We start from the raw sequence: 17345 nt of genomic DNA, 5'->3' as shown, positions 1-17345 counted from the left end.
CGCAGGGAGCCCCACGACACTAGTACTGACGCGACACCACGAAGCAAAGTACAGTAGGGCAGAAATATAATAGATTTAAGTCTACATAGGTACATACCAATGCGAGGCTATGACAGTCATCGTCATCATCATCATCTTATCCATGGTCCTATTCATTGCCACCTCTCTTCGAGACGTTCTGAGGCCACAAAGGCCACGCACAGTGCGGTGCCCGCAGCGAACCCAAAGATGCTCGTTGAGCTCGTGGACCCTTAAGCGCCGATGGGGTCCTTGTGTTACATTCAGTCGATTTGGTATTCTGGAAACCTGGGACTCACGCATTCCGATTTCGGACAAAGCGCCCTTCACACGTGACACTTGCGGACTTTGACCGGGGCCAGGCCATATCCTGTTCGGCTGTGCTTGGGAAACAGTGCTGCGCACGCCGGGCCAAAAAACGAGAAGATTTGCATGGCAAGATACAGTTCCAGATTGGTATGGGGAAAATTTGTAGTGAAAGACAGCCTTCAAGTTACAAGCCGCAGATTTTAGGCGACCGTTCCGTAAACGGATGTCGGTAGCAGTGCACCAAGTTGGCTCCGAAATTAGGTCGATTAATACTCAGGAATATCACAGAAGCGCTTCCACAGTTCCTGAATATTTGTGCGGATGGTCAAAGCAGAGGAGACGAGACAAGCGCTTTTTGCGCGGGATATAGATATTCATTCAATATCACTTCTCTTTTGTACACTTATCACATAAATAATAAAAACTATTGTAAGCAGTACGTTAGTTAACACTAATATTAATATTGAGACATCATGCATACTGATCAGGGACTTTGGATTTCTCACAGCAGCTAGTTCTAATGTAGTACATATACGCAAAAATATAACTATAATAAGTCTAGGGGCTGTATGCCGCGCGCCACGAGGCTCTCGGCACGTTCCGCAATGCTTATCGCCAAGCTTTCTCACTGCCAACCAACTCACGACTAGCGTCCTGTACCAACCCCCTGTCTATAACATGTGCTGTGCGGTGCTAAATGTTGGAATGTGTCGCCGAGATTCTAGACGGTAAAATTGGGACTGAGTGAGTTTTTAACGGCCTTTTGGTCCCTACTCGTTCTCACGATTTTTTTCTTCTAGATTCCACTGTCTTCACGCGTATTGCGTACTCATTGCAACATCTTCGAAAGTAAAGGTCACTTTTCACGTACTCCCTTCGACCGACAAGGACGAAGTCTGCGTACCTGTCAACGTCCTCGTCTTCGACGCCAGGAACCAGCCTTCGTACAAACCTTCGTCCGCCTCCACCGTAACGTCGTGTCGCGACTCTGAGTCGCTATTAGCTGTTTCCATTCAGCTCACGGTCATTGAACTATTATAAGCCCACGGCTCGTCTTTTCTGCCAAAATTGCGAGCGCCCTCGGCTCCGGATCCTCGAAGCAGGACACTCTCTCGCCGGCCGAGCGGAAGAAGTTTTACTGGCAAGACAAGCTCGCGCCAACCTTTGTAGTTACATGACAGGATTACATCATGTGGTTGTCCTGTTTGGGGACAATCAGCGGGATGCGAGGCAGCGAGAGTATGCCGCGGCGATGAGGAGTTGGAGAGTCCACGCGCGTTAGGTGAGTCAGATGCTTTCTCCACAGTATTACGTGGTTTGATAAGATCGTAGATCATCGTCAGCGGCGTCGCTAGTGGCGTCGATCCGCGTCAGAGCGAACTCGACGACCTTATACGAGGATGACACATTGTCTCCACAGGTCAGCCTCGGCGTCCCATTCCTCGTCTCTGCTCTCCGTTCCCATCTCGGGCCCGACAAGCCTTCACGTTTTGGTACGGCCTATTCTCCACGATCAGGCACGTACCATGTCGCCATCGCCGAAGCCGAGTGTCACAGCTGGACGATCCCGCGTCGGAACATCGTGGTTTACACTTCTAGAGGGAATAAAAGAAGCGAAGACAAAAAGATAGAACACAGCTGTGCTTGTCCAGAAAGGTCGCATCGGTCCGACAGCGGACGCTAGCAAAGTCTGACAGTCGGTAGACATTCTTCTGCTTGTCGATATCACCAAACGCTGGACGACCAAGCTTTCCAACGCACGCCCGAGCTATCGAATGTCAACGATTGGTGCGTGTCTTGTTTATGTCATATTTATCTTCGAACGACGGCAGAATGAAGATACTTCTCAACGGCGCACTGACGACCCTAAGGGGAAGTATGAGGTGCAAACGAGTGGCAGTAGCTCTACCGACTGCTTGCATTCGCGTGTTTGACATCCGATGAACTAGACTCTGACTGGCATTGCTTTTCAGGGTAAGAGGACGATACGAAGGAGGACGGCGGCTATTTCAAAACGTGGCTGTGAGATTGCAATGGTGCTCAGGCTATTTCCAATCGTTTCCCTGTATAGTTCGTATAGCCATCGTCCATCCAACCGGTTCCTGGCTATGTGCCCATAAAGCGCCGCTATAGCTAATTCAAGTGAGACACACTCTGCACGGATCCTAAATAGAAGTTAAGTCAGGATCAGTGCATAATCTAGGAACAAATAGGTGTAAGCGCGATGCGTATGAAGCTGGCAGTTGAGGATAGGCATAAACACAATAGAACTAACACTGCAGCGTCTCCGACGCCCATAACCCTGGTGTCTGGTGGTCAGCGACGGAGACTGTTTATTACAAAATGGTTTATTATATATGCGGCAACACGATAACGTTCGTACCAGGTCATCTTGTGCAGATGCCGAAGATGAGCTCGTGGCATGGATGAGACTCCGTGCTGAGAATCCAAAGATTACGGTATGCGAGCTGTCGCACTACTGAACTATGTCTCATAGTTGCTCCCTAGCAATTGAGTACCACACGTGCACAACGAATGAGTTAAGTTGAACCAGGCAATCACTTCTTGGAAGTTAGGGTATCGTAACCTGAAGCTCAATGACGAGAAGAAGTTACGGACGAACGCAGAAGCGCCGTAAGTGACTCTCACAAAGCGACCCAGAAATCAAAGAGTAAACAGTCTATATGAATTGCTGTACATAACTTAGCGAAGCTCCTGTACTCGGGAGCACCTGTACACATGCAGCATCGAGCCGAGCATACCACCGAGAACATGCAGTGATTAAGGAAGCCGCTCTATGCTCTGCCAAGCAATCCGCCAAATCATCCCAATCATTAGTGGATGGTGTCCTCCCAAGCACCACCGAAGAGCCCTGTAAGAATATAACGGTCAAGATCGTACCGCAGACAAATAAGAAGGACGTACAGAAGTTAAGCGTGGACTTCGACTGAAGAACGCTGCCGGGGAAGCACGACTGAGGAGGATGTTAGTCTCTGCTAAAGGGTAACAGGGCTGTGCATCACGTACATTGTTGGGGGCGTTGCCACCGTTCGAGTTGAAGCGGTAGACCTCGTCCGCGAGCTGGCCGTCCTTCTTGCCGTTGACGTACAGGATGGGCTCGTAGAGCCACGGCGAGTTGACTGTGGAGTTCTTCGGGTCCGGGACGTTGCCAGTCTCGGCCGCGACGAGGAACGCGTTCGCCCTGTTCGTGTCGTTGACGTAGCGCTCGGACTTGGTGAAGTCCCAGACCGCGTTGATCTTGCCGTCGGTCGCGTTGTTGGGGTCGGCAATCCAGTAGTGGAGACCGAGCGCGGTGCCAGGGTTGACCTGTTCGAAGAGGTCGATTATCTGCTCGTTGGACACGGTCGGGGGCGCGGCATCCCAGAGGGCAGCGATGAACGAGGTGAACGGCGCGTGGTGCATCTGCGGCAGGCACGAGATGTCGAACAGGAAGGTGTATCCACCGAGAGGGCTGTGAAGTACAAGAGACGTGATCAGATTAATTCAGTAGCAGACGACGCGAACATGGACGAACCCCCAGGTGCTATCAGCTCCGCAGGTGTAGTTCTGCATGCCAACGGAGAGTGCAGTGTACACCGGGTAGGTGGTGTTCGGCTTCGGGAGAGGCGCACCACCGTCGTTGTTGATGTCCGCGGGCAGCTCATTGGCGAGGATGAACTGCTTGGTCCCGCAGATCGACCCGCCGGTGGGAGTAGAGTTCGCACGGCGTTGGAAGCCGAACGACTCTGCGGAGGGGAATGCGTTGACGAGGGCCAAGACGGAGAGAGCAGAGAACAACTTCATGAAGGCGTACATGGCTGCTGAGTCTGCCTTGGAGAGAATGCTCGGAGCACTGAGGAATTCCGATGATCCCGCCGTGCTTTTATACCCCAGAGACGGGCCCAGAGTGTCCAATCAGTCTTGCGCAACTCCAGAGAACATCAGGACATCAAACAAACATACGCGACCTTCGCCCATTAGGGCAATACAGCAAAGGAGCGCGGCGGAGACAAAGTGGGCGGGGACCCGAAATCAAGGGAGTTGAGCGCTCAAAAATACGCGAGAGCTGTGCCGACGTTGCCCTCCGAGTCCCGTCGTCGGATCGCAGTCCGTTGTAAGCCGAAGAATGATTGACCTGCACCCTGGCTAGGACGTCAATCCCGCAGTTTCATCCCTGAGGAAGTCAGAGGACAGGTGAATGGATCGACTTACACCACCCTGGTATTGGGCCCCAGCATACACGATAGTTCGCTCGAACCCATCGTCAACGTCGCTCGAAAATCCGCGGAGTTTTTGCGAAGATACCGCTTGAAGCACCGCTGACGTAGACGAGGGCAAAAAACCTCGTCCATGAAAAAGGCGACTAGTTTGCCCCCCGAGCCCCTGCCCGATCACCCTAGAACGCTGCGTGCGACGACGAATCAACCGAATGAGCATCGCCCATAACGTCAGAAGACCTTGAGCTGCCAGAAGTCGGCCCTAACGGGTTTTTGAACGCTAATTATACATCAGGTTCACTCAGAGCCCTTGCTGGTCGGACGAGGAGCGGAGACCACCGCGCCTCGGTCCGTTGGTAAGGCGGACGCGGCCGCGCACGCCGTGCCGCCAGGGTGGAGCGCATGCGGTACCGCCTGGACTCGAGGTCTACCCGCACTACGCAATGTACCCCAATATAGTTTTGCGGCGAAGGAGCGAAGGGGCGGGGGATTGGCGTCATGGTCGTTACCAAGTAAGCCCGGAGAGCGCAGCGCCGGTTGTAAGGCGCCTGGGACATCATCCGTCTCTTCCGGAGCGGCCCAGAGGTACAATTGTTGTCAGAGTTGCTTGCAGTGAGAAGCACTGAGAGACGAGAAAAAAATAGTGCAAGCCTTTTGCCAGCTTGCGCGTTTGGCCAGTGTCCCTCAGGTACAAGTTGAGGCGCAAATGAGCAGCAATAGCTCCACTGACTGCCTTCGTCTCCGGCGCATACCCGGCGTCCTCTTCCGTGATCTTTCATTGTATAGAGGATGGAGTGCGCCAGAACATTGCACCAGCGTGCAGGTTTCTCTGCAAAATATTCCAGCTCAAAGTTCGCCCTCTTTTCGTACATCCTAAACTCGCCCTGAACATGAACCAGGGTGGCGACTACTGGTCGACTTCTCGTAAGAATTGTGATGCAACCTAAAGAGTCAAAAGAAAATGAAAGAAGTTCGGCGCGTCCGGCACGGAACGGGGCGCTATATACTGGCACAGGCCTGCGCTAATTCGAAGCTCGCCCCTGCCTTGGCAAAGCAAAGCACCGCCACGTCCCATGCCGGACACGCCGAAGTCTTTCGTTTTCTCCTAGAGCTTGTCCTAGAGTCGCAATAGGATCCGTATAAAAATATAGAAAGCCATGAACTTAGGCCGTAACGCGACAGAAAATTTGTGGTGGCAAGTGATCAAGGAAAAACTAAAGACATAAATTGGACGCGCATTGAACGTTGAACGTCTGCCGACGATGGTTGCGCTTGCACCTAGTAAGTGGCCGTAGAGTTCATAGAGGCGTTAGCAGCGAGAGGTGCTATGGGACTTGATGCATATCGTAATATCAACAAAGTATAGCCACCTGGCGAAATCGCATTTCATCTGACTACGATCGAGTACTGCAAGTTCGACCCCCGCGACAGCTGCGATTCTATCTCGTCATTTCTCACTCTTCTCGCCTGAGACCTTTATGCGGGAGGGAGACATGGGAAGACTGCTCAAGAGACGAAACTATCTCTCTTTCCGCTTTTTGTCGGCCTTAGTGGTTCCAGCTCATGGTGAGCATTCTTATGGTACTAGAGCAAGTCATTGAAGCCACCTTCGGACGGGATGAAAGGGCGATCTCCCCTACAACCTACGAGGAGACTTGCGAGAGGCTCCCTCGAGCAAATATTCCCAAATAGTAGGACCTATCGCAAGGCGTTGAGTCAGTCGACAGCTGCTACGCCTCCCGACGCCGCCTCCGTGATGCCGGGATTGCTTTGAATTCTAACACGACCAAATAAACTTTGAACTCACACCGGCCGCGTCGTGCAGGCGCGCCGCGCGACTGTCACTGTTCAGCTAACGGGGCAGTTACTTGGCAAATGCCGGATAATGATCAGTTGACGCGGGTAATGGCCTAGGTCAGGTCAATAGACTGCTTACTACATATAACCAGCCAGTCGCGCCAGGTCGACGAAAGCCGGTAGTCTGCGCAGCGAGCAAACAGGAACATATTGACCGGGTATGCATATCCACACAAACTAGAGTCCTAGAATATATGTTAGGTGTTCTATCTTGATTCGAGACTGTTGTCGAGCGTGATCTGCGGATCCATCAACGAGCTACTGGCCAGCGAGATCTCCGGCAGCTCCTTCTCGGCGTCCGGCCTTTCGGTTCCCATTAGCAGTTCCCAAGCAAGGTACTGCACCATGAAATGAAGCTAAAGTTATTTCCGAGACGCAGCGCATTGCTGCCGTCCAGTAGGGCGGGATTCAGCGCCAGGTTGAAGGTTCAAACGTTCGCTGTCAATGAATGCTGTGCGCGCGCCGCCGTCAGCTTATATAGGCATTGACATCCAGCTTCGAAAATCCGCAACCAGTGGCACAATCACATCTGGAATTTGAAAGCTCGTCTCCTCCGAGATTAGCTCTCAAAGGGCCAAAGCCCTTCAGGTTGCCGCCATCTGGGTCTGCTGAGACGTTCGTTTTGACGGCCAGCGCGTTTCGGGACAGGCCTGGGGGTAGAGCCGACGCGCGTTCCACCTTCAGATGTCTATGTAACGAGACCCGCCAGTTTTTGGGTCTTCTTGGGCTTCTACCGGTTAAAAACCCAGCGTGAATGTGACCGACGTGGCTTGAACATGTGCGCTTGGAGCCGCCAACGCTCGGGATCGCGCTGCGCACAAATCCAGCTTCTTTGTGGATTACAGGAAAAGCTACCCAGGCATGTGCATATTGAGTATAATGCAGAGATACAGTACCAGAGGACCTGACACGAAAGTTCAAAGCAGAGTGCAGAGCTGAGAGATCCATAGGAAATTCAGCGGAGAAATGATAAAAATTCAACAAGCGCCGAAATGTCATATTAAGGGTCGCGTGCCTGCTTATCTAATCTGACCGTGGGTAACTTACCCGGTCAATGACCCATTTGAACTTGTGACTTAACCCGTAGAACACTAGAAGCAGGCAAAAAATGAGCGCTGAGCCCTGGGAATTTCATATACGAAATTCTGTCCAAACCAACGATGAGTATGCTCATGTCTGTATATCGCAACCATCCAGATTGTCGCAGGTGCCAATATTATACCTGCTTGCACGACTCGGAGTTCACTCGCAACAACAAGTAATATGTACAGTAGGCTCGTCCACACCGGTTTCTTGTCCAAATGAGATACGCTCAAGATGCACCATAGCTAACGAGTCTAGGTAAGTACAACCAAAACTCGGGCTAAAAGGTTTTAAGCAAGTCTTGATAGTTAGCAGCCTGAGGTCCGTGACATCGCTCCATTCAGCATCCTGAGAAAATGCGGCTCGCATGAATCGCCGACGACGTACGCCGATCAGTGAGTGTCATTGTATTGAAAATTGGCGGATAAGGATTTGCTGACAGTATATAAACACCAGTGCTTACCGGAAATCGTCAATTTACCCTGTCCGTGGACCATGTCTTTGCTTCCTCCTTATGTGGCCCTGCAAGACTACAAGCTAATCATTGCCGCAACCGGCTTGGTGGGTATAGGATCTACATGGTGTTCTTCACTTACCGTTGACCTCGCATATGCGCTTACAGGCTTCGTACTTCGTTTTCAAGCGGTATGAGCCCTCAACGATGGCACCAGTGCTTCTCATACTTTGTGGTGTCCCCATAACGCTGGCTTTCGCTTTGCGAGGCAACTTCAACAACTTGGCAACCGCGACAGCTGCTGTTCCCGCAACCTACTGGGCTCTATTGACCGTTTTTGTCGTCATCTATCGCGTATCGCCGTTCCACCCCTTGGCTCGCTATCCTGGCCCATTGCTCTGCAAGCTCTCCAAGGGCTGGCTCATGTATTACACCGGCAGCACTGGGAAGACTTACGCTTACATCCATCAGCTACATCAGCTGTACGGCGACGTAGTTCGTATTGGTGAGCACAATTGTATGCTTCCGCCTTTTTACATGCTTATCTAATGTCTTCCAGGTCCTAATGAACTGTCTATCAGGCACAAGGATGCTTGCGTTGCTGCAGTGGGACCTAAAGGTCTTCCCAAAGGACCTTGTGAGCGCTGGTACCGTATATAACCATTGTATTTGACGTTGAGCTCCTCCCTCCCCCCAATTCTGTAGATTATGATACTCGCCTATACGATGGGGAACCAAGCCTGGAAGGCATTCGTGACCCGGCCTTGCATGCAGTCCGGCGCCGCCCGTGGACGCGGGCCATGAACAGCGCATCGATGAAGTACTACGAGGAGCTGATCTATAATACCGTCGGTGACCTTGTCAGCGGTCTCAAGGAGCGCGTTGGCGGCCCTGTGGATATCGCGGATTGGATGTCGCTCTTTGCGTAAGTCAACGCTCAGCACCTTAGAAGGGACATTATTGATTGTAATCGCAGATACGACTTTATGGGACGCATAGCGTGAGTGTACTGCTCGTCCACTGTTGTTCAGCTGCGCGAGCGCTGATTGGCGAGACAGATTCACGTATGAATACAACATGCTCAAGTTGGGCAAGGACACACATGGCCTGCGCCAGATGGTCGAAAACTGTTTCTTGTGAGTGCGAGTCTACGAACTGGCTATCTGATTTTCTCAGTTGGGTCATCTAGCGACCTTCGCTGGATCGCTCACATCCCCTGGTTCATCCCTCTCCTCAAATTTATGCCCGGTGCGGGCAAGGATTTAGATGACCTGAAGGCCGCGGGGACCAAGGTCGCGCTGCATCGCGTGAGCCTGGGCTCGACTCGCCCGGATCTCTTCCATCATTTGGTGCGTATGGCAGTCATACCATAGACAATGTCCATAACTGGGCGTATGTCAGATGGACGAGGATGGTCATGAGCCCACGAAACCTAAACCCGAGATGGTTGTCATCGACGGCACGCTAGCAATCGTCGTAAGCCTTACCCCCAGACTCTAACTTCCTTCGCTCAATGTGTGCAGGCCGGCGCTGACACCACCTCTTCTGCACTAAGCCACCTCTGGGCGCTCTTGCTCCGCGAGCCGGCTTATTTCGAACGCCTGCGCAAGGAGGTCGATGAGGCATTCTCTGGAGCCGACAACATAGATTTTGTCAAACAGGCGAAAATGCCGTACTTGAATGCCTGCCTGTTGAGTTTTATAGGCCTTTGACACTCGAGGTTCAAGCTGATTGGTCCGTTGCAGGAACGAAACACTGCGCCTACTCCCTCCTCTCCTCTCCGGAATTCAACGGCGAGTCGAGCGTGGTTCAGGCGGGAAGATGGTTGGCCCTTAGTATGTCGTGCTCGTATAAATGCTCACCGGCTGCATTCCTGACACCCTTGGTCAGCTACATTCCCGAAGACACCCAGATCTCGCTCGTCTCGTACGCGATCCACCGCAGCATCGATAGCTTCTCGCCGCTCCCAGAGACATTTTGGCCCGACCGTTGGCTTGCTCAGGAGGAGTACACGCTTCCTTCTGGCGAATTAATTCCCGCAGACGATGTGCATACGAACCGTGACGCGTTCATGGCATTCTCGCAGGGCCCGGCGGTCTGCGCAGGCAAGAACGTCGCGCTTGCGGAGATGCGCGCCGTAGTCTGCGCGGTGCTGCGAAACTTCGACATACGCGCCATGGACAAGCGGTGCTTGGACACTTGGGAAGACGAGATGGTTGAGTGCTTCCTCACGAAGACGGGACGGCTGCCCGTGCAGCTGGTGCCCAGGAGCTGAGCACCATGCCAAGTCGTTTGTGCTTCGTTTTCGAGCTCATCTTGTGGTGTCTTATGTGAGCAGCATTGACTGGTTGAGATGCGCAGAAATGACCTTATGGTAGATCATGTTCTTTGTGATGTATTCCAGTTCTATCATGCTCAGCTGTCGTTTAAATCAAGTATATTGACTCATGGCATGTGAGCATCTGCTGCATTACTCGCGTACTGCACGCGTCGTTGACCATGAACGCCACACAGCTCGACGTGGACGGGGAAAAACCTACGACTGTCGTTAAGTGCCATTACGAGGAGGCGAGGCTGGAGGTCGACGCATCCGCACTGGATATCCTGGACCTCATCGTCGTAACATGGATCTACTTGAAGAGACACGCTAGCCGCTTCGTCTGCAGCCTGAAGGGGCTGTTCGTGGTTTCATATATCAGGATTACACATGTATCTAGCAGCGATCGTGTAAATTAGCAAGCCTACCCACCCAATACCGTCATCTACACGCTACCTGCCTTGAAATTCACACAATTGGCCGTAACTTGAACTCGCCGTATGACCCTGCCAATGAACAGCTGAATCTCTCACATCATGGTAGTTGCACAAACGCCGACGATAAAGACTATTCAAGTCACGTTCAATGGTAAAACGACGAACGAGGACACGTTTTTGCCTGGGCACGGCAGGTGAACTTTCGAAAAACTGTGGAGATAGAAGGATGGTGCTCACGAGAGGCGCAGCTCTCGCTCATTCGTCTGCCCTGTCAGCCAGTCTTACAAGTGGAAGACGGCCTGGAACTCAACATGGACATGCCACGTACGTAAACATGTCGCATTGAGTGCTGAGGAGCGGAAGGATGCCCCCGGGCCCGCTGGCTGAGGGCAGTCGGCACCTGCGTTTCTCTCAACAAAAGAATTTCGAAGGTAGAGCGGACGGCACGTAGCTCACTGCTCATTATCGGGCGGGAACTGAGTCAGGTTATCACTTTGAGCCAGTTCGTAATTGTGCAATACAAAGTGAATCGCCCTTTCAGACAGGACGCATGGGTCAGGGATGAACTACCCTGATATTCGACGTGCTAGTGTGAGCCAGGGTGTATTTTGAGAGACCGCTTCTGCACGAATTTGGAGTTTGGAGTTTTGGAGCTGACATGGAGCTGGACAAACAACTAAACGAGATCCTGGAGTCTTCCCGTACAAGCGTTTGCCTAATTGAGTGACTGACAGCTTCACTGACTCCGCTCAGGGCATGGGCGTCGCAACGCACCCGCTTCGTTGCACACCCCGCCAGCTGACCATCTCTTGCCTTTCTCACCTATGGACCTCTGCCTCTAATCGACATATGTCTTAAAGCTAAAATGAGACCAATAAGGTCGAGATATGTTACCAGCAGCCCGGGTAGCATGCTGCCAGATGAGTTGAGTGGCATCTGAGGCGCCGGATCTCCGAAATCTATTGCGGCGGCGGAACAAGTGGAGGCTCCAAGTGTGAATTCAAATGATCCGTGCAGAGGCGGTCTATCGTTTCTTTAGTCGCTGTAAACGGCAGAGATAAGCATAGTCGTCATTCACCTACATAGATTTTGAGGCGTTAGGCCCCGACATGCAAAGTTTCCCAGGTTCGGACCAACGTGAAAACTCCACCGGTCATCTGATCACCTTCTGCTCGCGTCCGCGTTTGCAAAGTTGAACAGCTTCGCGATCTTCCCTACCAGCACGTCCAAAATCTCGTCATTCGTTATCACGCCACCCTTCAGAGTCGCCTGCAGGAGCTCAGAGCGCAGGAAAGGTGCGGCATGTATTCGTACCGTTCGGTCTTAGATATGCTACACACTGCTCATTCCCTGGGCACCAGCCGCACAGGCAACCGTCCAGTCTTTGTGACGAAGAACTCGACCATAACGTCTTCCCACGCGTTCAGGCATCGCTCGTCCGCAACGTGTACGTCAAAGTGCTGCAGCACCGAGCAGACGACGGCGCGCATCTCGGCGAGCGCGACGCTCTTGCCTGCGCAGGCCATTGGGCCCTGCGAGAATGCCGTGAACGCGTCGCGGTTTGTGTGTACCGCGTCTGCTGGCAGTGTCTCTCCCGAGGGCAGCGTGTACATCTCCTGAGAAAGCCAGCGGTCCGGCCAGAACACGTTCGGGAGCGGCGAGAAGTTATCGGGGTTGCGGTGGATGGTGTACGCGATAGGCGATACCTGGGTTCCTTCAGGAATAAAGCTAGATAACGATATCAGAGATGACATTCCGTTTTTGCAAAACGGGACATACTAGGGCCCAACCATCTTGCCCCCTGTGCCTGGTTCAACTCGTCTCTGCAGGCCCGCCAAGACAGGAGGGAGTACACGCAATGCCTCGTTCCTGCGCAGACACAATCAGCTGCGTTCAGGATTTCAAAACGGTATGACACTCAAACAGGCAGGCATTCAAGTACGGCATGTTCGCCAACTTGGCAAAATCAATGTCGTCTCCCAGAGAAAACTCCGCGTCGATTTCCTTGCGCAGGCGCTCGAGACAGGCCGGGTTACGGAGCAAGAACGCCCAGACATGGCTCATTGCAGTAGCAATAGTGTCGGCTCCGGCCTGCGAGCGTGTGAGCAAATGAGCGAACATAAGTAGCAACGGGGTTTACAATGATTGCCAGAGTGCCATCGACTGCGACAACTTCGAGCTTTGGTCTGACGGCCTCGTGGCCATCTTCGTCCATCTGGCACGTATGTTATCACAGAATATGTTTCAGAATGTAAGACCGCAGCACGCACTAGATGATGAAAGAGATCCGGACGGCTCGAGTCCAGGTTCACGCGGTGCAGCGCAACTTTGTCGCCTGCAGCTTTCATGTCATCCCAGTTCTTGCTTGCGCCGGGCACGAGTTTGAGGAACGGAATAGCCCAGGGGATGTGAGAAATCCAACGGAGATCTCTAAGATCGTCAAGATAAGCGAGGCTGGATAGTTATCTTCGTGGATACACTCACAAGAGAGACTTCACGATCATCTCATGAAAACCGTGCGTGTCCCTCCCCTCTTTGAGATTGTTGTAGTCGTAGGTGAACCTGCTCTGTCAGTGAGCGCTAGCAACGCCGGCTAAGGGATAAACTCACGCCATGCGTCCCATGAAGTCGAGTCTGTGATCATATAATCAATGCGATGTGCGAGTGTGCCCTGTAAAGTCGCAGCTCACCCAAAAAGCGACATCCATTCTGCAATGTCGACGGGACGGTCAACGCGCTCATTGAGACCGCTGATGAGGTCGCTGACGGTTTTCCGGATCAGCTCCTCGTAGTATTTCGTCGACGCGCTATTCATGGCCCGTGCCCAGGGACGACGCCGAACGGTATGCAATGCCATGTCGCGGAGCCCGTCGAGGCTGACTCCCGAGTCGTGTATGCGCGTATCGTAAACTATGGAAACTCAGATCAGTCTCGAGTGGTGACTATAGCCGGTACCAGCGCTTACAAGGCCCTCTGGGAAGACCCTTCGGTCCCAGAACTGTGGTACAGACGTCCTTATGCCTGATAGACAGCTCGTTCGGACCTACAAATGGCTGTATCAGAACGCGAAGGGATAAGCCTACGTGAGAGCTCACCAATCCGGACCACGTCGCCATACAGCTTGTGCAGCTCGTGAATGTAAATGTATGTCTTCCCTGTGCTGGCGGTCAGATACATGAGCCAGCCCTTGGAGAGCTTGCAGAGGAGTGGGCCGGAATAACGCGCCAGGGGATGAAAAGGGGATGCGCGGTATGCGAGTACAAAACACGTCAGGAGACCCCAGTATTCTGCGAAGACGATAATGACTGCGGTTGTCACGCTGCTGAAGTGATCTTGCAAAGCGAAGGCGAGCGTCGCAGGGACACCACCGAGCATGAGAAGCGCCGGTACCGGCTTCGAGGGCTCATACCGCTTGAAAATTAGATAAGAAACCTAGTGCATTTGAGATCAGCTCTCAATATCCAATGTTCAACGATCGAGTAAATCTTGTCTTACCAGGCTGGTTGCGGCGATAACTAGCTTGGGGTCCTGTGAAACCTGATGAAAAGTGAGAGAAGGCATGGTTCGCAGGAAGAACCACGTCTCTCGACGACCAGCGCCGCCTTTATATGAAGCACACTCTTCCCGATATCATTTGTCGCAACAAGCGCTGATCGGCGTACAAGGAGGACTGCGGATGGAGCTGTAGGTTTGCGAGATCGTGGGCATGCCGTACAGGTGCCACAGGCGTTTGCGCACTTCAGGCTTTTCAGCACCTCGGAAGGCCTGCTCAAGGAAACTCCATGGTACGCCGAGATTGAAAGATGTGCTTGCGACCTGAACGACGGCTGTACAACGCTAGCTTTCCAGAGGTTGAGCGTGGGATCGTTAAAGTTGGCAATGAGACTTTGAACGAGACAGTCCGCGTGAGAATGGAGTCAAGACGCTGCGACTTGTAACAGTTCTGGGCGGCAGCTGGGCCAGACATATGTCTCACAAGTGAATGTCAGATCTATACCATCCCTGAACCCCCTTTGATAATGGTTTCACGTATTTCGTCCGTCCCTGTGGGCTCACTCAACATTTGCCTCCACAAAGCAGATATACAAGTGCAACAAACCTCATAGTATCGACATTTATTTTGCGATTTAAATTCTGAGAGATGGGTGCATAGGAGGTGTTGCGGCGAGACAGCTCGGCCGTGGACCAGTGTTGATACAGTAATTTCTGTCACGGTTTGTCACAAGTGATGCCGATCAAGCCCGTGTCTCCCGACGGCTACAGCTGAGCGTTGACCGTGCGTCCGTACATTTGGGCTGAGAGTGAGGACAAGGTGTGGGTTCGAGCGAAACAAGTCAGTACTTAACAAAATTAGTCGTGCGCGTTGCAAGTCTTCTGAATGCATGTCTCGACACCGTCGCCGTCTGAAAGTTGGAGAAAGTCAGGCAGGGCTGACATAACGGGATATTGGCTCTCGGAGGGGTGCATGAGCCGTGTCAGGCCGTCTCCGAGCACTTGACCATCGACATCCGATGTCGATGAGGCAGCATGCATGGTCTGCAAATGCTGCTCTCCAAGAGCCAACAGGCGCTAGCGCAATGCCGGTCTTGCCGAAAGCAGAGACTGAACACAGCCATAGCGAGGCAGATTTCCTGTAACGCTATGGCAAACTTGCGCATAGCATAGCAGCTACGGGGCACAAAGCGTATCGTGCACATCATTTAAAGTATCTATACGAAGCATAGAAGGCTCACAAGACTCTATAAACACATTGGCTCGGGAGATCTGGTGTGATCTAGCCATCAATGAGCGCTCTGACGTCCATCTAGTGTATTGCACGGAATGTTCAAAGTTCCTTTCGCTCAGCCTCTGGTATTTTGCCTTGATTTTTACTCTGTAGTATTCGTAGTAGTTTATACTACCTAAATAAATAATCCCGATCTCAACAAGAAAGCGTAGCCATGGGGGAATGCAAATTATCAACACTGTCGCGTTTATCAAACGTGGTACAGGGACAGTATTGAGCCATGGGCATCGATTTCCATTAAGCGTCTAGCGCTGCCAACCCTATGGAAATGATGCGCCGCCTGGCCGCTCTCGGGAGCGTCTGAAGCCGACATTTTCCGGCGATTTCGAAGCCATGATACGAATGAGCCGCTCACCGCACCTCGAGCCTGAACCAGCCCGGCACAAGCTTCCAGAGCCTGTCGCGCTCGCGTACGGCCCACGCCTCGAGGCTGTACGCGCACGCCTTGCACTCGCTGAACTCGGCGCTCTTGAGCTGTCCGAGCTCCTCGGCGACGTAGAGCGGATCCGCGCAGCCCTGCTCGCGGTCGAAAAGGTAGTGCTTCGTCGCGAGCTCGATGAGCTCGGTAAAGTCCTTGCGGCATGCCGCGCCTGATACGCACACGCCGCGCCCAGTCCAGCGCCGGCGGTCGTTTCCATCGGCGGCGCCCCGTTTCTGCTCGTATGCCGGAAAGGAGCGCTGCGCCTGCGTGCTCATGGACTGGATGAGAGCCGGCACCGCCTGCGAAGAGGCCTCTTTGCCTAGGGCGAGCCGCTGTAAGTCTTCCATCGAGAGGCTGGTGTCGGGGTTGATGCAGCACAGAATGGCGCGCGTCTGCTCCTGCCCGGGGTCGAAAATTTGAGAGAAGTGGTACCTTGACAGGTCGTAGAATCCAGCGGGAAGCAGACTCGGGGCGTACACTTCTTGTGCGAGAGTGATGATGTCCTGTACCACCTCTCAGCAGCATACTGGAGGGGAATGAACGATACACACAATTGGTGAAGGGTATCTTAGTCCGCGCGGCTGCCCGGTTTCGCTTTCAAAAACGCGAGCAATGTCTTCCCTGGTGTCCCAGCCTTTAAGAGAGGTCGGCCAAGCGATGGCAAGGTGGTCCAGAGCCCGCGTGCGAAGCGTGTCTATGAGGTACTTCGTCGCCAGACGCAAGATACCAGACACGACTCTGAAGTCCTCACGGTCGTTGTTGCCAAAGATTGGGCCATCATACAGGGCACGCAGCAGGTGCTCATAGTCCTCTGCGGTGTCCGAGACCTCGAGCACGGGGCAGCCATCCATGTATCGTTGGTCGTCCCCATTAACGGGGAACTGCGTCTCGCTTTGCGATTGGGACTCAGTGACGTTCTGGAGGTGTGGCGGTTGTGGCAGCGAGAAGAGGTCCCGAAAGAAGGTGCTGTGTCGGGACAGCTGCGACATATGCACACGAAAAAGAGTTGTTTCTGCCTGAATTATGATGGATCCGTCTACGAACCAAAGACTGTCGTGGCGAGTGTATGAAGCAGCGGAACCTTCGGAAGGTGAAGGCGAGGTTGGTGTGATTGGGTCATCTTCGTTAAATTTGGGAGTTGACATAACTTGTATAGTGCATCATTTAAGTGGTATCTATAGAGTGGCAAAGTCAGATAGTGCAGTAGTGGGATGGGGCCGCCAGATACCGACATCCAAATTCCGCCTGGGTGTGTACTTGTGTGTAGGGGATCCGAATCCTTCCGTACCTGACCCGTTTAAGCTGTTACTTGGTATCAAGTCTTCAAGGGTTATGGGTACAATATTGCCAGAGCCATCCATGCAGAGGTAGTCTCCGAAACCCAAGTGAAAGCAAGGCGAAAAGCGTAGCTCATATCCCTTTATACATCCTGAGTTACTCAACGAT

At 52.8% G+C, this 17345-nt stretch overlaps 5 protein-coding genes across 5 annotated transcripts; 1 reads left to right on the top strand and 4 right to left on the bottom strand.

Moving 5' to 3' along the window:
* Nucleotides 1–1651: 1651 nt before the first annotated feature.
* PHACADRAFT_264959 (uncharacterized protein) lies at nt 1652–2489 on the bottom strand. The gene has a single exon (XM_007401458.1). It carries the CDS (start codon nt 2033–2035, stop codon nt 1841–1843), a length of 195 nt encoding a protein of 64 aa, XP_007401520.1. The 5' UTR covers nt 2036–2489; the 3' UTR covers nt 1652–1840.
* Nucleotides 2490–3004: 515 nt separating this feature from the next.
* PHACADRAFT_264958 (uncharacterized protein) lies at nt 3005–4169 on the bottom strand. Its single transcript, XM_007401457.1, has 4 exons — nt 3863–4169; nt 3355–3799; nt 3253–3301; nt 3005–3199 (listed from the first exon to the last, which is right to left on the bottom strand). Exons 1-4 carry the CDS (start codon nt 4141–4143, stop codon nt 3162–3164), a joined length of 813 nt encoding a protein of 270 aa, XP_007401519.1. The 5' UTR covers nt 4144–4169; the 3' UTR covers nt 3005–3161.
* Nucleotides 4170–7979: 3810 nt separating this feature from the next.
* Nucleotides 7980–10213, top strand: PHACADRAFT_201174 (uncharacterized protein; the record flags this gene model as incomplete). The annotated part of the gene is made up of 11 exons (XM_007401456.1): nt 7980–8045; nt 8107–8443; nt 8498–8575; nt 8644–8863; nt 8915–8938; nt 8997–9074; nt 9128–9287; nt 9340–9414; nt 9462–9628; nt 9684–9773; nt 9829–10213. The coding sequence occupies 11 exons, from the start codon at nt 7980–7982 to the stop codon at nt 10211–10213; spliced, it is 1680 nt and encodes a 559-aa protein (XP_007401518.1).
* Nucleotides 10214–12005: 1792 nt separating this feature from the next.
* PHACADRAFT_264951 (uncharacterized protein) lies at nt 12006–15172 on the bottom strand. Its single transcript, XM_007401455.1, has 12 exons — nt 14792–15172; nt 14188–14736; nt 13788–14124; nt 13658–13735; nt 13383–13602; nt 13303–13326; nt 13177–13254; nt 12963–13122; nt 12833–12907; nt 12617–12783; nt 12472–12561; nt 12006–12420 (listed from the first exon to the last, which is right to left on the bottom strand). Exons 2-12 carry the CDS (start codon nt 14251–14253, stop codon nt 12036–12038), a joined length of 1680 nt encoding a protein of 559 aa, XP_007401517.1. The 5' UTR covers nt 14254–14736; nt 14792–15172; the 3' UTR covers nt 12006–12035.
* Nucleotides 15173–15734: 562 nt separating this feature from the next.
* PHACADRAFT_214031 (uncharacterized protein) lies at nt 15735–17093 on the bottom strand. Its single transcript, XM_007401454.1, has 2 exons — nt 16451–17093; nt 15735–16402 (listed from the first exon to the last, which is right to left on the bottom strand). The coding sequence occupies exons 1-2, from the start codon at nt 17042–17044 to the stop codon at nt 15830–15832; spliced, it is 1167 nt and encodes a 388-aa protein (XP_007401516.1). The 5' UTR covers nt 17045–17093; the 3' UTR covers nt 15735–15829.
* Nucleotides 17094–17345: the final 252 nt, after the last annotated feature.

The sequence above is a fragment of the Phanerochaete carnosa genome, assembly GCF_000300595.1.
Source record: "Phanerochaete carnosa HHB-10118-sp unplaced genomic scaffold PHACAscaffold_12, whole genome shotgun sequence".
NCBI lineage: Eukaryota > Fungi > Basidiomycota > Agaricomycetes > Polyporales > Phanerochaetaceae > Phanerochaete > Phanerochaete carnosa.
This window is presented reverse-complemented; position numbering and strand designations above follow the sequence as displayed.